The following is a 23,270-nucleotide window of genomic DNA, read 5'->3' on the forward strand; positions in this document are numbered from 1 at the left end:
GATGGATAAACGAAACTGAGTGGAAGGTGTAGCAATTTTTAATTAGTATTCCTTCCTATCGAAATGGTAAGAAACTAAGAATTGAGCTATAGTTTATTTTCCTGTTCTAATTAAATAACATATTACCTCATGGATCATCTATACTAATTAAAATATAGATATTGATAGGAATGTTTAATCTCGTCTGGAAAATTAAAGACTGACTGAACTTAATTAAATAAAGGAGAAGTAAATTATAACAGACTAGCGATAGTTTTTACTTTGTGTGTTGGTAACATGTTGCATATATGTGTTGACACCATTATACAGAAAAAGTATCCAGCACACAAAAATGAAAGAATGGTGGAATTTAATTAGTAATTACTAATCTGGAATCTTTTTCACATTTTCTACAAAAATTACAAAATTTTAATATTTTTGTTCGTGGTGTTGGTGGGCTTAATACTATCATCCATGTTCTTTACTAGACCTAATTATTACATAAGTAAGACGATCACTTTTCGTCAATTTTTTTTTTTTTTTTTTTTGTGTGTGTGGATACGAACCCTTATTTAGCTAATATGAACTAGTAAAGAATTCCCAACGTTTTGGCAAATGTTACATTCTGACATTTCAAATTAACCCTTGCAACTTTTAAGACTGAATTAATAATGAAAAAAGAAGTTAGTTTACAAAATCTGAGAGAAAATAAAGTTTGTCAAATGGAATAATGGAAAATAGTTAAACTTTGTTTTTATCCACGATTAGAAAATCACATCAGCAAAAATGTAATATCGTAAATAGAATCTCTAAAATTCGACAATTTGTTACATAAAATAAATATATAATGGTATTTTTGTAAATAGCCTGCGTGCAGCGCAGAGGTTAATTAGGGTTTGGCAGAGACTTGATTTTCAAATAAAGAGAGAGAGAGAGAGAGAGAGAGAGAGAGAACAAATTTTTTAGCGGCCAAGCTTGAGATGACAAGGCGCGTGACCTTTGTAGTAGGATGGATGCATCGAGAGACTAGGATTTCAAAAAATCAAATAACAATTTTACAACTGCTTTAGTTTTTATGTTGACCACTCTAAGACGCAAAACGTCGAGGAGAAAAAATTTAATAAGCTGATAATGATGTTTTTTTGTTTCTAGCGCACAGCTTTAGTTTTTTGTTACTACTACTACTCAAGTTAATAGAAACAAAAAAAAAATCGATCAAAGAATAAATAAATAAATAGAAAGCATTAATTATGTACGTACGGACACGGTTTTAATATAGTGGTATTGAAAAAGCAGACTAACTTTTGTGATACTGCATATATACCAATTTTTACGAGGGACAAATTGTTGTTGCAATTTTTATCATAGTTGTAGAGATATGATCCAGCAACATCATCAAAAACTTATACAGCATGGACCATGGTCTTCATTCTTCAATATATCCTCCCTAAATTCCCACACCATTGTCTTCTTTTGTTATTTATTGACTTGTTCCTCAAATTTTAATATGTTAATATAACTTTGAAAAAAGACATTCAAAGCACCCCATACTCTTATATGCAAATTTTCTTATCATACTAGCATTTTGTATATATGGCATTTATGTAAATAGCTTAAATGTAGAGGTGCATATATAGGGTTAGGGGTTTGCTTGTGAGAGAGATGTGACATTTCCACTTTCTCCATCAGAAACTTTAAGGTAGTTTGAAAAACCTTTTCAAAGCAGACAAAGAAAATTGTCAAATTTTGGACTTTCTTTCAAACTATCACTACAAGAAAAGTCCACATTGATAGCAGTAGATTATAGCTCATTTTCTCTAACTGCTATGAAAAATAGACTTTTTTTTTAATTACTATATAATAGCACTAGATAAACGCTAAGATAAAAATTCGTTAAGCGAGAACCTAAAATCGTTTATTCCGCTATTACTTAGATGAAAATTTTCGTTTAAGCGCGTTTCAGATCCAATTTTTTTTTTTGTCAACAGAACCAAAAAATTTAAATGCCACGTTTACAGCAAAAATAAAACCTTATCCCTTCTCTGTACGACGAGACGAACAAAACATCAGAAAATTTTTCTTCGCCAAATTGAAATCTAGGTCTTTTTGAGTCCACCATAGACTCCACCGTGAAGCTCGTCGGTGGCCTCATTTCGCGTCCATTCCGATGTCATATCTCGGCAAAAAAGTGATTAACACGAATTGTTATGTCTCCCTCTACCTCAATTTTTATTTGCTTCCTTCTCTTATTATCTTTCTCCATCCAAATCCGAGTTTGCGAGATTTCAAGCTACCTTAACAACAAAGTCATCCACTTTTTCAACTTTCTTTCAACTACTTAAGCTCCAGGTTCGTATTTGTATGTTTTTTCTTGTTCTTCTCTGTGATTTGTACCTTTTTGTGTTTAGATGAATGATTAGATCTCGAGACTGATTTACTCTCTTTGCGATGGATATGGTTCAGATTCGGTTTCAAAGTTTTAGTATTTTGATTGCTTGTAAATCAATAGATGGGTTAAGCTTTTGATTGTTCAACATTTCTCTTTATTATATGCTTTTCTGGAGAGGTCATATTGAATGGTATCTATGGTATTGGATGACCTATATGATATGCATATTTCTCTCATGACATAAGCTTGTTAATTTTTTCTTGTTTTAGTGCACAACGCTTGCAGGATTTAGGTGATGAGTCTAAGTCGCTTCAGCAATAGTTTTGTGTACAGAGGTATTGTAGATTGTTTCTCGAGGACATACAGAGAATCTGGATTATATAACTATGGTTTTTGTTTGCAACTACATCAGCGATTTTACTTACTTAAACTTGTTCTTATTTAGGTCAATGGAGATGGAAAGTATGAGCGGATAAGTGGAACAAGCCTTTGGTGGAGGCACAGTTTTAGGTCTTGGTGGAGGCACAATTTTAGCAAAAGAAGCCTTATGATCTTAGCAAAGCAACGATGCGCAAGAAAATAAGGTTTGTATTTTCAATTTTAATCAGAACCGGTTTAGTACTTTGGTGGATAACCCAAACTTAAATTCAGAAATCAGAACCACCATAAATAGTCCTCCTCTCTGTCTGTTCTCTCAGTCGATCTAATGTGGGTGTGTGAAGCTTTTTCTGATTCCGCTTGAGAAATCCAAAATTCGATTCTTGTTTTTGGTTGATTTAGGTTCACTGTTTCTCCCGAGGAGATTGATGATGATACATCAGAGATTCCATCCCCGTGGGTTCATCTTCTTCCTCTTCTGTACTCTTTCATATGTTTCAATCTACTCTTTAGTTGTTTAATTCACATATCTACAGGCCAAAGAAAACTTACAAGGATCCCGACGGTGGAAGGCAACAGTTCTTACTGGAACTTGAATTCATTCAATGTCTCGCCAATCCTACTTACATCCACTGTTAGTTTCTCTTCTTCTTTTCCCTTCTATAGTTTATGAGGATTTGTTCTAGGGTTTAGTCTTTGTGCTTTTTTAAGTGTTTGCCCTTATCCTTTGGGTTATGCTGTTTTGTAGACCTGGCACAGAATCAGTATTTTGAAGATGAAGCATTTATTGAATACTTGAACTATCTTCAATATTGGCAGCGACCAGAGTACATCAAGTTCATAATGTGAGTTGGAATATCTTATTGGAAGTTTTGGTAGTCATATGAAGGTTTGGAATATATCTTATTGCTCTGCTTGTTTTATCCGTTTCATTATGTTTTTGTGTTTATGTCTTGGTATAGGTTCCCACATTGCCCATATCTGTTAGTTGTCTATTTGAACATGTTGTAACGTTAAATAATAAGTTTTGTAGGTTTCCGCTCATGTATAGGTAACACTTACAATTTATGGTTTATTTATCTCTATGTGATTGCTATTTGCTTATAGGGTTAATGGCATATTGTGGCTTCTCACGATTCTTTTGTTTCATATGAGCAGATACATATGGAGAGGATAACTAACATGTCTTTTTCATATATTCAAAGTGAACTAGTAGCTGTTCATTGGACTGTTTCTAGAAACGCTAAGTGAGCAGCTAAAAGAGAGCCTTTGCTACAAGTAAGAAAGGCTTGGATGGGTTACATGTACATGTCAAATAGTGTTTCTATTCTTTTTAATGTTAATTTTATTTTGTTTTAGACTTGGTGACACTTTGTTATGTAAGACTTATTTTGGTTAATGTAATTTATGTTATGTATGTTGATTATTTTATGAAATGTAAAAATATAAATATATTTAAATAAATTTTGAAAAAAAAATTATAATAATAAATAAAACAGCATGAATTTTGTGATCCAATAAAATATATTATAGCATTCGATTAGTGCTATGATATAATTACGGTAAAAACTCTTAACATAGCGTGTAAAATGACTTATAACATTATCTTTAAAAATTTGAAAAGCGGGATAATATAGCATTTCTGTACTGCTATGGTATAATACTATATCATAGCATACGAATTCTGTGCTATCATATGTGAGGTACCTACAATAACAGTGGCCTAACATAGCGTTTGTAAAAGAGCTATGAATTACATATTATAGCGTTTCTCTCATGCTAACAATGTACATATTTGTTGTAGTGTATAGATATTGATAGGAATGTTTAATCTCGTCCGGAACAAAAAAAAAAAAAAAAAAAAAAAACTAAACAAAGGAGAAATAAATTATAACAGAGAGTATGTGTTGGTAACATATTGCATGTGTTGACACATTATACAGAAAGTATCCAGCACATAAAAATGAAAGAATGGTTGAAAACTTTAACTTGAAGTACGGAATTAAATTAGTAAATACTAATCAGAATCTTTTTTCACATTTTCTACAAAAATTACAAAATATCAATTGATATTTTTGTTCGTGGTGTTGGTGGGCTTAATACTATCATCCATGTTCTCTTTACAGGACGACCTAATTATTATTACATAAGTAAGACGATCACTTCTCGAAAATAATTGAAACTGAGCTAAAACTTATATGTAAAAATTCACTTTGTGGATGCGAACCTTTATTTAGCTAATATATGCATGAGGAACTAATTAATAAACCATTCCCAACGTATGTTACATTCTGACATTTCAAATTAACCCTTGCAACTTTTAAGACTGAATTGATAATGACAAAGGGGTTATATAGTTTACAAAATCTGAGAGAATATAAAGTTTGTCATATGGAATAATGGAAAATAGTTAAACTTTGTTTTCCGACGATTAGAAAAATCACATCAGCAAAAATGCAATATCATACTAATTAGAATCTCTAATACTATATAAGACAATTTGTGACAAAAAAAAGTAGTATGTAATGGCATTTTAGTAAATAGCCTGCATGCAGAGGTGCCTAGGGCCCTAGAGTTAGGGTTTGATAGAGACTTGGATTTTGAAATAAAGAGAGGGAGAGAGAGAATAAATTTTTTGGCGGCGAAGGAGATGACAAGGCCTGACCTTTGTAGCAGCAGGATGGATGCATCGAGACTGAGGTTTCAAAAAATCAAATTACAAGTTTACAACTGTTATTATAATATTCTTTTGAAAGAGCAACATTGTAATGTGTTGATTCGTCGAGGTAAAAAAAATGAATAAGCTGATATGATAATGACAGATTTTTGTTTCTAGCTAGCGCACAGCTTTACTTTTTTGAACAGGCAATCAATACAAATCTCTGAAATGGGCAAAAGCTGCAACATACTAGCTAGTACTATTTTTTTTTGGCTTTTGGCTATGACAGACCAACGGATATTAAATTGACGAACCACGATGTCTTATTGCTGCTTTGTTTCCATTTTTGTATCTGGATGTGTATGTTAGATAAAACTTGTTTTAAAGTCTGGTCAACAAAGGAGAAATAAATTATAACAGAGACTAGCGATATTTTTTTTACTTTGTGCGTTGGTAACATATTGCATGCATGTTAAGAAAAACGAGTGATGCGAGGGGTATGATTATAAATAGTCAATTTTGGAGGGACACATATATAATTGATTTGGACGAGGGCAAAAGATTCTAGGGTTGGTGGCTCAGCTTTACTGAGAAAACTGATGGTACCATTAAAACTGAATTTCTAAAGTTTTTTTTTTTGAAGTCAATTATATAGATCCCAATTGCCAGCACTGAACCGCCGAGCTGGGTTATTTATAACAAATTGCAAACTCAAATTTTGAGAATTAATTCTGCTCCAAGACTGCCAAATTGAGTACTACTTAACGAATAATCTGTAAATGAACTGAAAGTTCTGGTACAATAAAGTTATCAAAACAAGACAAAAATCAAATAATGAAGCCAGCGGCGAATTACTGATAGAGAAATTAATTGACTCTTCAAAGTTGTAAAAGAATAAGGCTATCATATCAGAATGATCTCGTACGTATTGAAACATATTCGTGTGTGGAAATTTACACTTCGGTAATCGGTAATATGGTATGTTATGTGCCACATGAATTTTGATTGACGTTTTTCTGCAGATTTTTTAATGAGGGTATTATTCTAGTCTGAAATTCAGTTATAATTTTCTGATTGGATATGTTTTTGTTTTCAATTAAGATTAATAATAACTCATTTGAGTTTGACCTTTCTTTTTTATTTTTCTGTTATTTATGGGGGTTTATGCTTTATGATACAGTTCTATATTCTAATTAATAAAACAAGAATGTGATTTTCCCCTATTATTCTAGTTCGGGTTCGATATACTAACGCAGTTTTTGGCTTGATTTACCCGTTCTCACTTCCCTCGTCCCAACAAATGATATCAATTATCAATCTCTCTCTTTTTTTTTTTTTTTTTTTTTTTTTTTTTATACAATTTGCTCTTTTTATCTCTTTTTTTTTGTTTACCTATTTTTGGTTTATTTTTGTACTATGTATATACTTGGTTACTTAGTAATAGTACTTGTACTTGGTTACTTTTTTTCTTTTCTTACTTTTGCTCAAATGATGAATTTTTCTCCTAAGCTGAACTTAAAACGGACCATAACTATATAGTCTATATATTATATGTTGTTAATATAATCATCAAAGATTTGTAGTTTATAACTTTTGTTATTTATCATTCTTAAGCCTGAATAGTTAAATTTGATCATACAACCTGGTGGTATTAAGACTCTTACAACTTGTTTTTAACTTAGTAGAAAAAGAAGATTAAGACATACTAGTATATAGATTTTCTGTCTGCTTCCACTTCCCATTAGGCTTTGGAAAACGATAGTATGTTCTTCTTTATAAACTGGGACATTTGGTAATAGGCATATTAATGTATCTTCTGAAATTTGAGACAACAAAGAAAATGGTCCTTTTCAATTTAGGATTAAAAATTGCGAGACGTTGTCTAATAAGAAAAATTACACATTTAGAATTAATAATTTTATATCCAACATTAAAAAGTTGTCACTCTAATTTTATAACACTTCTCTACAGAGAAAAAAGAAAAAGAAAAAAAAAAAGAAGAAAAAATACGAGGGTAATATCCAAAAACCTAATAATACTGGGCCTTATTAGACTCATAAAAGCCCAATATGATTCAATTACCCGTAAAACTAAATTATTATTACTCCTCGATTAGAACCCAACGATGCGTTATATCGCCGGAACATCCGTCGTACTCGATACCTCTCCGTCTCTACTGTTTCACTGCCGTATCCGCCGCCGTAAACTCGGAGCTGCTGGCCGGAGATTGGTTATGACTCCCGTGAATTCGCGTTCTCAGCCGAGGGAATCCGAAGACGGAATCATCTCGGTAGAGGAGTGGCGGAGATGGGGTCCGGTGTCTCCATTCCCAGCCGCGGTGAAACAGATTGTGGATGATTTGAAAGTTCTGGAGTGCAAATTGGATTCTCCTATAGAGTTTGGTGGAAATGGTGGCAAGTTACAGGTAGTTGCCGGTGACCATGACTGAAACCTCCTTGTTTGTTTCCTTTTGAATCGTTTATACTTAGGTTGTTTATTGCTTACATTATTCATTTATGAGGATCTTGCTATAGTGATTTGAGCTGTGGTATCTTCTGAAGCTCTACGAGTATAATGATTATTCGTTTATACTTAGGTTGTTTATTGCTTACATTACTTCTTTTTTCTGAGGATATAGTGATCTGAGCTGTTGTATCTTCTGAAGCTCTATGAGTATAATGATTATGTCGTCTTTTTGTGGAATGCTACTGGTTTCTTCCTGGTTAATATGATTTGGGTTGATCTTTGAGCTCTTAAATGTTAGAGAGTGAGGTTATAATACTTCTACTTGTGTGCAACTAACTATCACAGGGACCGTTTGGTGCATATGAAGATAAGAAACACAGGGCTACATATGAAGCATTAAATGACCCGGAGAAGAAGTTCCGGTTTTTTTCTGCTCGACAAGTTGCTTGCCGGCTGCTTGGGAGCAGGGGTTATTTATGCCAGAAGGTACTTCCATATTACTGTTTCTTGAATTGATTTATTTTCCATGAACTCAAATCTAAGAGACGAGACATTTTCTGAATATATGCAGTGTTGGCTTGCTATGGAGGACTGCATGTGTTCATATATCAAGCCGTGTGGTTTATGGAAACAGATACGTTTTTGGCTTTATATGCATCCTAGGGTTAGTATTGCACCAACCAGTTTAGGCTATTCCATTTCAATCTGTACCCTCCAACTCCTATGACTGATAGGCTGTTTAGCTGTTGGCAGGATTTTCTACGCCAGAACAACACGGGCAAGTTATTGTGGCAGATATTTGGCGTCCAATCCGCTACACTCTGCGTCTTTGGAATTGCTGAAGACGAAGAGATCATGTGGAATGAATTCAAGCGTGCAGGTGTTTGATTCATCTACATCTAGTCTTTGTTGTTTAAACTTGAAAAGATGTCACTCAAAATCTCTAGTTGTTTTGCTAAAGTCTTGTATTTTTGTTCTGATGGATGCTCAGGAAAAAACCAAGTCCGTTGCCTCTATCCCAACCAGAACTCGGAAGTTACTTTCTCGGTTAAAGACACTTTTGGTTGTTCGGCTTCAGAGAATCCTGGATCATCATCCATGGTAAAGATTGCAATGTTTTGACTATAGGCTCTCTGTTCTTCTATCGTTGCTTATTTCAAACAGAAAAATTCTTAGATTAGGTTGTTTAAGGATATAGACTGAAAGACTCTCTACACTTTGTATATTTCCCAGACAGATCTTCACTTCATTTTGCTTGATGGCACGTGGAACAATTCTGCTGCAATGCTCAAGCTTTTAAAGGTACAGGGCTGATCATCTCTCACATGGATTTCATCTTTTTTCCTTTCTCTAAAGAACTTGCTTAACGGAAAGATATTTGCTTAAACTCATATGTAGGATCACGCAAAGTCAGTATAGGGAGATGAAGATCTTCCTTGTATATCTCTTTCAGCTGGTGCATCCGCAATGCCTCTATATTTACTCATGTTCCTGGTCCAAGCTCCGGTAAAAATAGTCTCAAGCCTCTATATTTACTCATGTTCTTGGTCCAATCTCTCTCTGCCAAAATAGTGCTCTCCTTCCTCATTTGATCTTTAAACGGACAGGTCACAACCATCGTGGGACCGTACCTGCACGGCTGCAGCAGCAATTGGACTCCTATGCGAGCTTAGCCTTCTCCCACAGTTAAGCAGCTATGAGTTAGACAAACAAGCTGATGCGGTCGAAGAAGGTCTGGTCATGTTACTGAACTCACTAACGGGACGTCGCTTAAGAATTGGCAGGTCCATAACTCGTTAAGGCAGAAACACCATCAGCATTTGCTAAGTACAGAACCAGTAGGGACAATAGTGCCCTCGCGTTTGGTTTTTTTAAGTTTGTCTTTTTAATCAACCTATCTTCTTCTTTCTTCTTCTCTGACTTGTCCGTGTCGTCTCAGAATTCTCTCTAGGGTTTTTACTTGGGACAAATGGATCCCAAATCCAGCGATGTCGATACCGTTGAAGAAGCAAATCTAGAGACGCCGAGATCCTTCGATACTGTTGAGGAAGCACCAAGCTAGAGTTGGAGAGATTCATTACATTATTCGCCAAGATTGGTTTCAAGGTCCTTAAAAAGGTCGAGATTTCCGCGACTAGCGAGGAAGAGGACGAGGAGGAGGAGGAGGAAGAGGACGAAGATAACGAGGATAAGGACAGCGTCGAAAGCGATCAAGAATGGGATGTTGATAGTTTCGTGGGTTGTGAATACAATTCGGATCCTGAAGACTCTGAGGATTGGTGTCGCTACCTTCGCCAATGTCACAAAAGCGAGGTATGTTATGTCTGGACCCTTTTATCGATCTCACTATGATTATATATATATTAGGGTAGATCCCTTGGCATCTATAATCGCATTTTTGGTAGCTAGGGGAGTGTAACTCTTGGGTTAATTCTTGTTACGATCATCAGGGTTTCGATGTGCCACGAGATTACCTTCCAAAGCGGAATTCGGGTCGAATATACTGTGGATTCAAACCCCTTGAGCTTGATGCCTTCTTTAGTCCTTCTTTAGTCCGCAGTACATGGAAAACATGCTCAAAGTCGTCATTGCCAAATACAACGACACAAAGGCTTGTTTTCTTCACTTACAGTTTCTTTTTTTTCTTCTTGTGATTCACACCACACATTCTCTGTTTTATGTGAAAAGTAACTAGAACCTAACTGCAATTTGTCTTTCTATATATATAGAAGAAGAATTTTGTGCTGGACCATATCGTGCGGGCGGGGTCAAAGCATATATAACGTTCATGGCTAAAGAACACCTTCAAACCAAATCAGATCTGACCAAGCGGTTTCATCCAAGTTTGTGAAGCAAAAAAGCCATTACAATTTAAAGAGCCAACAGTCCAAACATACTCATCAGGATGTTTTTACTTACATTAATCAAAGACAAACACAATTATAAAAATAAATATCATAAACAATTCCCCTAATCCTTAAAAATAAATATCATAAACAATTTCTTGTTTGATTTCTGATTAACAAGAAAATCTAATGACTTATTAAAAAATTCCTACTACATATTTAGTAAATTATGTTTTCACCAAACATCTACCATTTTTTTTTTTTTTTTTACAAAATAGGTGTTGATATCCTATCAAAAACAGTTATAAGAAAACTATATGAAGTTTTCTACCAAAATCTTATAAATTTTTTAATAGAAATATTATTGTACAAACAAAAAAAGTTTTCAAGCTTTTGCCTCAAAACTTTGTCAACAATCTATGGATCATTTCTCTAATCCTTTGATATTTTGTTTCCATCTTCAAATTCCTTAGCATCTGTAGCTTTTTTCTTAAATTCATTAGCCACTTTAGGGGTCTTAGATTTGCCACCTAAGGTAGGATCAGTTTTATTCATTTTCTGCAAATAAACAAATCCCAAAGAAATTGCAATATCAAAAGGCTGTATAAAATAATACACACTAATTTCTTGTAAGAATTAATGAACATAAACATAGAATTTTGTATATGATCCCATCTTGTACAAGGTTATAAAATATTTTTTCATAACAAATACTTTGTTGGGAAAAATAATTGTTGCATAAACATAACTACCCTGGGTTGGATGAGGCAAAAAATATAAACTTATGATTAGTATTTTAGAAATTGGGATAGTTGGTGTATCAAGTTTAATTAATGGCGATGAAGGTTAGAACTTAGAAGCAAGAAAACACAAAATATAGATTCAATTCCTGAGATTTTCTTTAATCCCCAAATGTAATAATACGCGGAAAATTAAGTAAGAAATAAGATATGAAAAGGATATTAAAAAAATGTAAGATAAAAGAAAGCATACTGATTTTGATATTCTTAAATTATAGTTAGTCCTAATATTGAATCTAAATAAATAATTAAACTACAACTCTAAGCCCATTGGGTCTTAGTGTCATTAAAACCTCATGCTTATTCAAATTACCCGTTATAATAAATTAATTTTATTATTTTTCCAAACAACACGGTGATATGGCCGGTACTCGATTTGCAACATAGGTGACTACTAAAATAGCACAACCAGTCAACCACTTATCATCATCATCATACAAGTTCTAGTTGATGAACCTCAAAGAATTTGTATCATATAATAATATAACTCCTGCGGGAAAAAAAAAATAAAATATATATTATCGTTAATTGACTATTATATGCATAAAATAGAAGATATAATGCATTGTAGATAAATTTATCAGCAAGTAGGTGTTTGAATCATGTTATGAAGTAACAACAAGTGAAACAGAGAGTCGTCCTCCTCATTGATCATGATTTCTACGCAAAATTTTCATCCCATATATCAAACATAGTTAGTGAGAGATTGTGTTGATTAAGCTTCAAAGTTCAAACACTCCTTGCTTCTTTTGCCTCAGACAAAAAATCATTCATTGTGGGACTACCGATATATAATAAGACCAGACACTTTTGAAGAGTAAAGACTACCATATTTAGTACATTAATTGTGATAAAAAATCCTATGAAATATTTAGTAAATTATGTTTTGACCAAACATCTACCACTTTTTTTTTTTTACAAAATAGGTGTTGACATCCTATCAAAAACAGTTATAAGAAAACCATATGAAGTTTTCTACCAAAATCTTATAAATTTTGTAATCATACAAATATTATTGTACAAACAAAAAAAGTTATCACGCTTTTGCCTCAAAACTTTGTCAACAATCTACAGATCATTTCTCTAATCTTTGGATATTTTGCTTCCATCTTCAAATTCCTTAGCATATGTATCTTTTTTCTTAAGTTCATTGGTCACTTTAGGGGTCTTAGATTTGCCACCTAAGGTAGGCTCAATTTTATTCATTTTCTGCAAATAAACAAATCCCAAAGAAATTGCAATATCAAAAGGTTGTATAAAATAATACACACTAATTACTTGTTAGAATTAATGAACATAAACATAAAATTTTGTATATGATCACATTTTGTACAAGGTTATAAAATATTTTTTCATAACAAATACTTTGTTGGGAAAAATAATTATAACTACCCTCGGTTGGATATGACAACAATAATATAAACCTATGATTAGTATTTTAGAGATTGGGATACTTGGTGTATCAAGTTTAATTAATGGCGATGAATGTTAGAACTTAGAAGCAAGATAACACAAAATATAGATTCAATTCCTGAGATTTTTTTTAATCCCCAAATGTAAAAATACCCAGAAAAATAAAGTAAGAAAGAAGATATGAAAAACATATTAAAAAAATGTAAGATAGAAGAAAGCATATTGATTTTGATCATCTTAAATTATAGTTAGAGCTAATATTTAATCTAAATAAATAATTAAACTACAACTCTAAGCCCATTGGGCCTTAGTGTCATTAAAGCCTCATACCTATTCAAATTACTGTTCTAATAAATTAAATTTATTATTCTTCTTAACAACACGGTGATATGAACGGTACTCGATTTGCAACTTCGGTAACTACTAAAATAGCACAACCAGTCAACCACTTATCATCATCATCATACAAGTTCTTGTTGATGAACCTCAAAGAATTTGTATCTTATAATGATATAACTCCTGCGGGGAAAAAAAATTAAAATATATATTATCGTTAGTTGACTATTATATGCATAAAATAGAAGAATTAATGCATTGTAGATAAATTTATCAACGAGTAGGTGTTTGAATCATGTTATAAAATAACAACAAGTGAAACAGAGAGTCGTCCTCCTCAGTGATCATGATTTCCACGCAAAATTTTCATCCCATAAGTCAAACATAGTTAGTGAGAGATTGTGTTGATTAAGCTTCAAAGTTCAAACACTCCTTGATTCTTTTGCCACTACAGACAAAAATCATTTATTGTGGGACCTCGACCACCAAGATATAATAAAACCAGACACTCCTCAAGAGTAAAGACTACTATAATTGATTATGTCTTGGACTTTTGCCCCATTGAAATGTAGTTTGTTCAATTTTTGTTACAAGGATATTTTGTTGGTTCAGTTTTAGATATCTATTATGGTTTTACCAAAAAAAAGAAAAACCATGAACCCCAAACAATGAATAGCAAACAATTACTTCTAAAATATACTAATTTGAAACGATTTTGAAGAACTACTAATGGTAGTGAACTGAACTATGGTTATAAACTAGTACCATCAAATGAAGAAACCAATCAAACACATGCATGTATATATTTTACAATCATTAAGTGGTGAGAGCAAAAGATCTTTCCCTTTAAAATAAACATATACATTATTCATATTCTCAAATAAACAAATCCCAAAGTCATTTGTTAAAAAAAGTTGCAATATCAAAAGGTTGTATAAAATAACACACACTATTTCTTGTAAGAATTAATGAACATAAACATAAAGTTTTGTATATGATCACATCTTGTACAAGATTATAAAACAATTTTTTTGATTATGTCAATTTTGTTATACCTTTCAAGTGATTACTATTAATTTTACTATTAGATCAAGATATTGAAATCGTAAAACTAATACACTACAATTTTGTAGGTAAGATTGTAAAAGTGATGTAAAGTCAACTGCTAATTTATTGTTAAAAAGAAAGTTTGAAATTCCGATTATCCTAAAAAAACTAACCTGAATTTAATTTTGGAATTTAAGGAAAATGAGTAGTTTTCATAAAAATAAAAATTCTTGAAAATTGTCAATATAAAATTTTATTTTATCACATTTAATGCTTAATTTTTCAATAACAAATACTTTGTTGGGAAAAATAATTGTTGCATAAACATAACTACCTTGGGTTGGATGATGCAACAATAATGTAAACCTATAATTAGTATTTTAGATATTGGGATACATGGTGTGAGTGGGATTCCTTGCTGTCATATTATGTCTGCAATGTGGGCTGAATATAAGGAGACAAAGCTGCTAGAAACTGTAATTTTAGAATGCTATTCTGTCGAGAAGTGGAAACTTTGTTACAATTTGCTTTTGTTTCTTGTGAATGGGATGAAACTGTGGGAAACACATAGTGATGTTGTTGTTATGCCTCCTCCGGACAGGATAATGCCAGGAGGACCAAAAAATAATGACCAAATCAAAGATCCAAGCGAAGAAGCTTCTTCACAGAATTCTCAAAAGTCTATAGTGGTAATATGACTGTTTATTATGCATACGTCTCTATTTCTTATATGGTGGTAATCCTTACCAATACTTATTTCATTATGCAGACATGTAGCAATTGCGCACAAACAGGGCATAACAAACGCACATGTCAAATAGAGCCGGTGCCTAAGCCACCTAATATGCCTCAAGAATTTCCTTCTTATCATGCGAAAGCTATCATGGTACAGCTATAATTCTCTGTATTAGTATAGGTCAATGATTGCTTAGAAATGAACTTGTGACTCATGCATTTGTTTTTGTAGACATGTAGCAATTGTCAACAAACTGGAAACAACAAACGCAAATGTAAACGCGAACCAGTTTCTAAACCACCCAATTTGCCTCCAGGAAGACCTTCAAAAAGGCAAAAAACCATCCAATGAACTTAGCTTGTCACATGAAGTCTTGCTTTTTTGGATTTTGATGTTGCAACATGTTTAATTTTGATGTTAATCGTGTTTTCATCATTTTTATGTTTCAATAGGTTTAAATACTCAGATTTGTAATGAGGTTTTTGGTTATCTATCAAAGTTCTTAACTATTTAAAAACATATCTGTTTATTTCATTTCCTTAAAATGCAACGTTGTAACTTAATTGTCTTAACAGTAATCATCTAGATTTAAAAACACTATGGACGGAAGGGATTTTTCATTAACAGATTTTAACTTGAGGGGGCTTTCGATTAGCTAGATAATTGAGGGGTTTTATTTATTATACATCTTTAGTTGAGGGGTTTTATTACTAAAAACTCTAAAAAAAAAAGAAAAAGCAGAAGACAAGAGTTTCTTCATAATATAATCATCAAGTTTTCCAGATTAAAAAGAAAAAAAAAAAACACCCTAATCCAAAGAAACAAAAAAAAAAAAAAAATCCCAAAATCACAAACTAAAAAAACCCTAAATCGAATCAAAATCTTTTCTGATAAGAATAAAATAACCCAAAACAGCACAAACAGCAGCAACAGCATTGCCTTCTTTCAAAAGAACCTTAAAGACAAATCCAAACACTTCTCTTGTAATCTTGCGAGCTTCAACAACCAAAACTCTTCTCGATTTCCCAAAAAACGCGAGCAAAACAACCACCGATATCCAAATCACCATAACCGCAGGAACCGCAACCGCAGCCGCCGCAACCATGGACATGGCTCCAAACACAGCTCCCAACACCACAGAAGCGTAAACCGCCGGTAACCGCGACGGCGACGGAGATGAGGTGTACTGAAGCTTGTACCAGCTAAGTACAGATGTGAGAAAGTTCCAAGAGGAAGACAAGAGAATAGCGTAGACAGCTACAAAGAGACAAACCCATGTCCGTCTCTTGCTCATGATTCGCATAAAGATAAGGTACGATCGTGGTGGAGACAAAGAAGAAGAAGAGCCATTCGATGTTCTTGGTGACTCTGTTGGATCCATCATCAGCGAGAGAGAGAGATCTAATCCGATTCAGAGATTATTACTACCTTTTTTATTTTCTTTAGCGTAGGAATTGAAATATCCGTGGATTTGTGAGATTTGTCCCAAAAGATGCAAAGAAAAGAAGAAAATGTGTTAAATCTTCAGATTTGAAGGGAAATAGATTTTTAGTTCACGTGAATCATACTCTCATGTGGAAGAGCGTGTTTTACACTCGTTTGTTTCGAGGATCGAAGTGGAGTACACGCGCTTATGTGTCGTTTTGTTTATTGGTAATCCCACAAGAGACCAGACATGGAAACTGCGTGAACTGTGAGATCAATCAAAAGTATTATAATTTCCATTAATATCATATGCTTTACTCTTTTTCTCCTCTCCAATTTAAGAAATTAACCAGGATACGCATTTTCTGTTTATTCCATTGTGTTTTTTTATTGCAATAAGAAGGTTATCAAAATCTTTTTTTTTGGTGGTAGGTTAGTCATAGAGTGCGCCTCTTCGCTTATTTTAGCCGACAAGAAAAATAAAAACGAATCACTTAACCTTTAATTATACTTTCCTTCTTTATAGTTTTGTCTATTTCTTAGTATGAAGAACAACGGGGAGCGAAACTTCTTGACGCTTACCGCTAAGCCTTTTTTCTTGAATCCCATATATGATGAATGCGCTTGTCTATTTCTTATCGTCAAGTCATAAGTCGTGGAGTATGAGCTTTTTCTTTTTTTTCTTGAATATTCTTTTTGCGTCTAGCCATCAAATGAGATGAGATTCTCTGAGCATTTATCTTCACTAATCATATTAAGTTGAGAATCTGTAATCAAATATTTTGGCCAACCATCTTCCAACTACTTCCAAGTATTCTTTGCTTGTCATTTATATGTATCAATTAAATCGTATATCAATAGTCACTTTATTATAATCCCATGACCGGATAATTCCGGTGCAATACAACAGTGGCAGCACCACATCCAATGAAGATGTCGGCATCCTCCCTCTATAGTTAACCATTTTGTAATTAATAATTAAGTTAGTTTTTTTTGTCAAAAGACATCGTGCTATCGTGTGCGCCAAGTAAATTAAAGTATTCCATAAAATCTATATATTAATATATGTAAAGACCTCTTACATTAGTACACACTATACAAGCTGTATTTGGCAACTTATTATCTCACATAAACACGCCTGTATATTAGATGTATCATGTATGTATTTGGCAACTTATTATCTGCTAATGTCAGTCAAACGATCACAACTCTGAACTTTATTCGGTTATTTGTATTCGTGATTACTCTTTCCTTTACTGTTTCAGAATTCTCATGTTTCATAATTCATTTCCAATAGTAGGATCTTCATAAAATATCTTTCATTAATTATTATTTTAAAAAAATATTCTGTCTAAACACACAATGACACAATCATGGATTATTCATTATTCTGAAAAGTTTTTGAATTCATATCCATATATGATATTTTTAGGCTTAACAGACGACCTTTTTTTTAACCACGATTACAATCAAACTAGGAGATATCCCGTGCTATAATTGTTCGGTAAATCTATATATATATATATATCTTTTTGAATACTAATTATTTTAGAATATTATAGTTATTTGTTTGATGTATAATTCAGTTTTCTATTGCTTGTTTGTATTATATGCATCATTATTTTATAAAATATTTCGAAGTAGTAATTATAATATTGTAATTGTGAGTAAATAAAATTAATAAATTTATCAGCCACATAAATTTAAGTTTTACCAATCTGCCATTGTGAAAAATTAAAATTCATATTTTTTCTTCATAGATTGAGTAATATATCTTTGATTTTAAAAATTCAAATCACAACATATGCTAAATTTTTTAATATATTTATTAATCATAAGTATTGTATGATAATTCAAAACAATTTGTAAATAAAATTAAAAAAAGATGATAGGAAAACTATAATTTAAAATCTTAACAAAATCTTCCAAATCTAGTTATTAAAAATAATCATATTCTCTACTTGGATATAAAATCATAGTTTCAAAAATTCTGATTGGTTATATATTTTTAAAAATAAATAATAATTTTCTTCCATAATTAATTAGAAAATATTTTTTTTTTGAAAATTAATAATTATTTAAAAAGGATATATTGTTTATATCTAGTCAAAGTATTTATCATCTTTATTAAATTAAGTAATTAATTTTTATTAAATATTTTTAATAGCATTTAAATGTGATTTTTTACATTTTTTTAAGGTTAGTTTCATATTTGTACTTCTCAATTAATATAGTAGGATCATTTTGAATAAATACAAACAAACACAAAGTAAGCAGTCAAATACAATCAAATATTTGAATGACCAAAATTGGTATCAAAATCTTTTTAAAATCCAACTAATATTTAATCAAACATTTAAGTTGACTAAAACAAATCTTCAAACAAATTTTTGAATTGGCTACTATTTTTTTGGTAATTGAATATTGTTGTAATGGACAACAACAATGGCATATAGTAACAATTAAACTCACATTTAATTTTAAATCTGACATTTTTTATTAAAGAAAATTAAAAGAGAATGCCATGGAACAACAAGGGCGGCTAAGTTAGTTATTTTGATGACATTTCACCTTTTAATACAATTTCTTATAATCGATCGATGATGATTGTGACTCACTGTACGTAAGCGTTTAATCAGTCAAAATCCAAAAATCTCTCAACTTTGCTTTTTTACATTCCTTTGATTCTTCCATTCAACGCTTTAGGCTAAAGTCAATCATCATCAATTTCCATTAAATTTTCACTGATTTGCGGCGAAAGTTTTGATTTTTTTGTTTTCCGGTGAGAATCACTCTGTTTACTTGTTCTGAGGATTTCAGTCTCTGGTCTTCTTCTTCTGGAGAAAACAAAAAAAAACACGATCTTTGTTTTTTCGTGAACTGGGGTTTGCCGTTGGAGTGTTGATTGGTTCTGAGTAGATTGAAATTAGGGTTTTAGATTTCAGGGGGAGTTGGATTGTGAATAAAGGTTACGTTTTTGCTTATGTTTATGTGTAAAGATTCATCTTTTAGTGCTTAGATGGGTTGTGTAAGTTCTAGGCATAGGCCTTTTAGGAGAAAGTCATCAACACTCAATGAGTTACCTGTGGAGAGACCTCCTTCCTCGCGGATTGATTCGTCGAGGATAGAGGAGTGGATCCAACCGGCAGATGGGTTTGATAGATCCAGTAGCAAGAAAGATGCCAATGTTAGGTTATTTAGTTCAGGTAGGTTTCATGATGATCATCAGATTGGGAAGATATTGGAGTATCCTGAAACGGTTGGTCATATGGATCGAGTTGTTCATGATCAGGATTTGAGAAGGGTCTCTAGTGCTGTTGCAGACCCGGATTTGGAGATTGATCCAAAGGTTATGAAACAGAAGGTAGATAGATGGAATAGCAGGGATTCTAAAGTTTCTAGTCAGTTTTCTGATTATCTTCTGACTGAGAGGGAACCAGAGAAACCTCGGACTGAACCTTCGGTTCTACCGGTTCCTCGGGAACTGAAGAGGGACCCGAACTTTGTTGCTCCAAATGATGTAGAGAGGAAGCAAGTGGCTGCAGGATGGCCGACTTGGCTGGTCACCGTTGCAGGTGAAGCGCTAGTGGGTTGGACTCCACGCCGAGCAAATACTTTTGAGAAGCTGGAGAAAGTAAGCTTCTTTTTGTTAACTCTCTTCTTTGTTGCAAATCCTGTTTTTGTTTAATATGTAGATTCAGAGTGAAACTGTAATTTATGGGTGCAGATTGGTCAAGGAACATATAGCAATGTGTATAGAGCTCGTGATCTTCTTCATAACAAGATCGTTGCGTTAAAAAAGGTCCGATTTGATCTTAATGATATGGAAAGTGTTAAGTTTATGGCAAGAGAGATCATAGTAATGAGACGGCTTGATCATCCTAATGTATTGAAACTGGAAGGGTTGATCACTGCCCCTGTTTCTTCGTCTCTCTACTTAGTTTTCGAGTATATGGATCATGATCTCTTAGGCCTTTCTTCGCTACCCGGTGTCAAGTTTTCAGAGCCTCAGGTATTGCATATAATTTGCTTTGCTAGCTACCACAATGAGAAAGTGTAGAGTTTGTGTCGCTTCAAAATCCGTGTCTTTTTCTATGTTTCTGTTCTTTAGGTTAAGTGTTACATGCGACAACTTCTAAGTGGGCTTGAACATTGTCACAGCCGCGGCGTTCTTCATCGCGATATAAAGGGCTCAAATCTACTGATTGACAGTAAGGGAGTCTTGAAGATAGCAGATTTTGGGTTAGCCACATTTTTCGACCCTGCAACAAGTGTTCCATTGACTAGCCATGTTGTCACTCTTTGGTACCGGCCACCAGAACTTTTGCTTGGAGCCACTCGTTATGGTGTTGGCGTTGATCTATGGAGCACAGGTTGCATCTTAGGTGAACTATATGCTGGTAGACCGATCCTCCCTGGAAAAACCGAGGTATGCAAATTCTCGTAGATTTCATTTCCTCCAAATTTGAGTTTGCTTCTACTCAAATGAAGTACTTACTCTTTCCAGGTAGAACAATTGCATAAAATCTTCAAGCTTTGTGGTTCACCACCAGAAAATTACTGGAGAAAACAGAAGTTATCGTCCTCAGCTGGATTCATAACCACAGTTCCTTATAGACGTAAAGTATCAGAGATGTTTAAGGACTTTCCTGCAAGTGTTCTTTCGCTTTTAGAGACTTTACTCTCCATAGATCCTGATCACCGGAGCTCTGCAGATTGTGCCCTTGAGAGTGAGGTAAATGGTTCTTGATGTTTTACTATTTATTTTCCTGAGGTCATCAAAGCAGTATTAGTCACAAAACTCTGTTTTTTTTTGGTCAGTACTTCAAAACCAAGCCATTTGCTTGCGATCCATCGCACTTACCAAAGTATCCTCCTAGTAAAGAGATTGATGCTAAAATGCGGGATGAAGCGAAAAGGCGACAACCAATGAGGGCGGATAAACAAGAACGGCAAGACTCTATGACGAGAAGATCACACGAAAGAAAACTTGTCCCACCGATCAAAGCAAATCACTCTCTATCAATGACAATGGAGGTAAGTAACTCTGTAGAAGGTCTTAACTTTTAAGGTCACAATGACCATGGAGGTAACTGTTAAGCAAATCACTCTTGTGGCAAATGCAGAAACAATATCAAGATTTGAGAAGAAGAAACGATAGTTTCAAGTCGTTTAAAGAGGAGAGGACTCCTCATGGCCCAGTTGCTGATTATCTAAATATGCAAACTAGAAACAATCAAACTGGTGGGAGAATTTCATACTCAGGTCCATTGATGAGCAACAGGAATATGGCTAAGTTAACGATGCATGTGAAGGAGAATGCAGTCCCTAGATACCATCAAGCTAGAGTAAACCAGAAGATGTTATCGGGATCAGTCTCCTCCAAAGCATTATTAGGTCGGCAAGATCAACCAGTCATGAATCAAAGAAGAAGGGATCGAGCACCAGTTGAAGACCCTTCTCGGGTTAGTTAATAATGATAACTGTTTTTATTGTTCTTCTTTTTTTGCAGCGGTTGGTTGTTTTACTAACATAACTCTGTTTCTGTGTGTACCAGTATACTCCAAGTGACAGCAAGATTTACATGTCAGGACCATTGTTGGCTCAGCCAAGAAGAGTGGACCAGAGGCTTGAAGAACATGATCGGCAACTTCAGCAAGTCAACAGACAAACACAAACGACACGCCAAGGCCGAACTCGCAATTGGTAGAGCAAAATTATGTATCAAAGAACTGAGTTGTCTGTAACTTGTACCACACCAAATAACTATTCAGGACAGACTCGTCAAAAAACATGGTGTTGGTTTCATAGATTGGGATGATAGGTTCTAGTTCTACTTACGGCTTAAGCCGCGATTTGTTGATTATAGAGTGCTGTATTTATTAAAGAGTCATCATAGAGGTTTGTGTACATATACGTAATCTCTCCTTTACTTTTGTTATACTGTATTAATTTGTTCTTTTGATGTTATCTGTGTACATATTATACGTAATCTCTCCTTTACATTTGTTATAGTGTATTAGTTTGTTCTTTTGATGTTAAATGGTGAGACGTTTGATATATATAGTAGAGTATTGCCTGAGAATCATCATCATCTTCTCAAAAGAGCTTGATACCGAGATTGAATTGTCCAATTCTTAACAAGCAACAAAAGCAGGTCAACCAATCTTAAGTACAGATGTAAGATAAAATCAATTCTTTTAAAAAAAGGTAAAAACATTTAACTGAAGATCAGAGTATGATGTCATTCTCATACACAGAGAGTTCTGTGTCAGAAGGTGTCCTAAGATTTATCTGATTTCTCATCACTTCTTCAGTATACCACTTAGTTCAAAGCCAAAACAAATATGAATTCAACAAAAAACAAAAGCTGAGATTTTTTCATTAGGAACAAAAAATTCTCTAAAACCGTGAACAAGAAAATAAAAAAAAAACGTAACTTTCTAGGAAAAGAATAACTGGGATGAATCAGAAAGAACGTAGCGAGTTGAAATTTTTATCGATCATATGAAATCATCACCGATCTACAACTTTCATCACTTTCTTCACAAAAACATTTTGAAAATCAAATAACCAAAGAATCCTATCCTATCAAAAAAAGAAGCAGAAGATGGGATTGAATTGACAATTGAGAGACTCTTATCGGCGATTACAATGAGTTTGCTATATATAAGAGATGAAACAAGAAACCCTAAACCTAGAAGCATGTTTGGATACAAAGCAAAACTTTGGGCTTCGTTTATTTAAATTCGGCCCATTACTTCTAATACAAGTACAAAATATTTCCCTTTTTGGC

General features: G+C 33.4%; 4 protein-coding genes, 2 non-coding genes and 1 pseudogene across 7 annotated transcripts; 4 read left to right on the forward strand and 3 right to left on the reverse strand.

The window, feature by feature from the left end:
• The first annotated feature begins 1,971 nt into the window (after positions 1–1,971).
• LOC104719915 (mediator of RNA polymerase II transcription subunit 31-like) lies at positions 1,972–4,172 on the forward strand. Its single transcript, XM_087494371.1, has 7 exons — positions 1,972–2,328; positions 2,638–2,703; positions 2,814–2,952; positions 3,149–3,202; positions 3,283–3,380; positions 3,495–3,591; positions 3,905–4,172. The coding sequence occupies exons 3-7, from the start codon at positions 2,936–2,938 to the stop codon at positions 3,921–3,923; spliced, it is 285 nt and encodes a 94-aa protein (XP_087350497.1). The 5' UTR covers positions 1,972–2,328; positions 2,638–2,703; positions 2,814–2,935; the 3' UTR covers positions 3,924–4,172.
• Positions 4,173–7,491: 3,319 nt separating this feature from the next.
• On the forward strand, positions 7,492–10,845 carry LOC104754492 (uncharacterized; annotated as a pseudogene). Its single transcript, XR_015587490.1, has 11 exons — positions 7,492–7,830; positions 8,217–8,357; positions 8,443–8,535; positions 8,625–8,751; positions 8,863–8,972; positions 9,105–9,173; positions 9,270–9,358; positions 9,479–9,709; positions 9,811–10,184; positions 10,322–10,482; positions 10,601–10,845. The product of XR_015587490.1 is annotated as an uncharacterized LOC104754492 (transcript).
• Positions 9,841–16,611, forward strand: LOC109130084 (uncharacterized). Its single transcript, XM_019239301.2, has 6 exons — positions 9,841–9,912; positions 9,978–10,184; positions 10,322–10,430; positions 14,698–15,002; positions 15,083–15,199; positions 15,281–16,611. Exons 1-6 carry the CDS (start codon positions 9,841–9,843, stop codon positions 15,398–15,400), a joined length of 930 nt encoding a protein of 309 aa, XP_019094846.2. The 3' UTR covers positions 15,401–16,611.
• On the reverse strand, positions 15,785–16,884 carry LOC104754493 (uncharacterized). Its single transcript, XM_010476698.3, has one exon. It carries the CDS (start codon positions 16,431–16,433, stop codon positions 15,915–15,917), a length of 519 nt encoding a protein of 172 aa, XP_010475000.1. The 5' UTR covers positions 16,434–16,884; the 3' UTR covers positions 15,785–15,914.
• Positions 16,885–18,757: 1,873 nt separating this feature from the next.
• On the forward strand, positions 18,758–22,479 carry LOC104754494 (putative serine/threonine-protein kinase At1g54610). The gene is made up of 7 exons (XM_010476699.3): positions 18,758–20,108; positions 20,202–20,486; positions 20,586–20,903; positions 20,982–21,209; positions 21,296–21,511; positions 21,601–21,939; positions 22,032–22,479. Exons 1-7 carry the CDS (start codon positions 19,494–19,496, stop codon positions 22,182–22,184), a joined length of 2,154 nt encoding a protein of 717 aa, XP_010475001.1. The 5' UTR covers positions 18,758–19,493; the 3' UTR covers positions 22,185–22,479.
• Positions 22,480–22,698: 219 nt separating this feature from the next.
• Positions 22,699–22,791, reverse strand: LOC147923230 (small nucleolar RNA snoR31/Z110/Z27). The gene has a single exon (XR_015587965.1). It is a non-coding gene; the product is annotated as a small nucleolar RNA snoR31/Z110/Z27 (small nucleolar RNA).
• Positions 22,792–22,935: 144 nt separating this feature from the next.
• Positions 22,936–23,022, reverse strand: LOC147923231 (small nucleolar RNA R32/R81/Z41). Its single transcript, XR_015587981.1, has one exon. It is a non-coding gene; the product is annotated as a small nucleolar RNA R32/R81/Z41 (small nucleolar RNA).
• Between the last annotated feature and the right edge of the window lie 248 nt (positions 23,023–23,270).

Source organism: Camelina sativa, chromosome 17 (assembly GCF_030686135.1).
Source record: "Camelina sativa cultivar CO46 ecotype springtype chromosome 17, ASM3068613v1".
Lineage (NCBI taxonomy): Eukaryota > Viridiplantae > Streptophyta > Magnoliopsida > Brassicales > Brassicaceae > Camelina > Camelina sativa.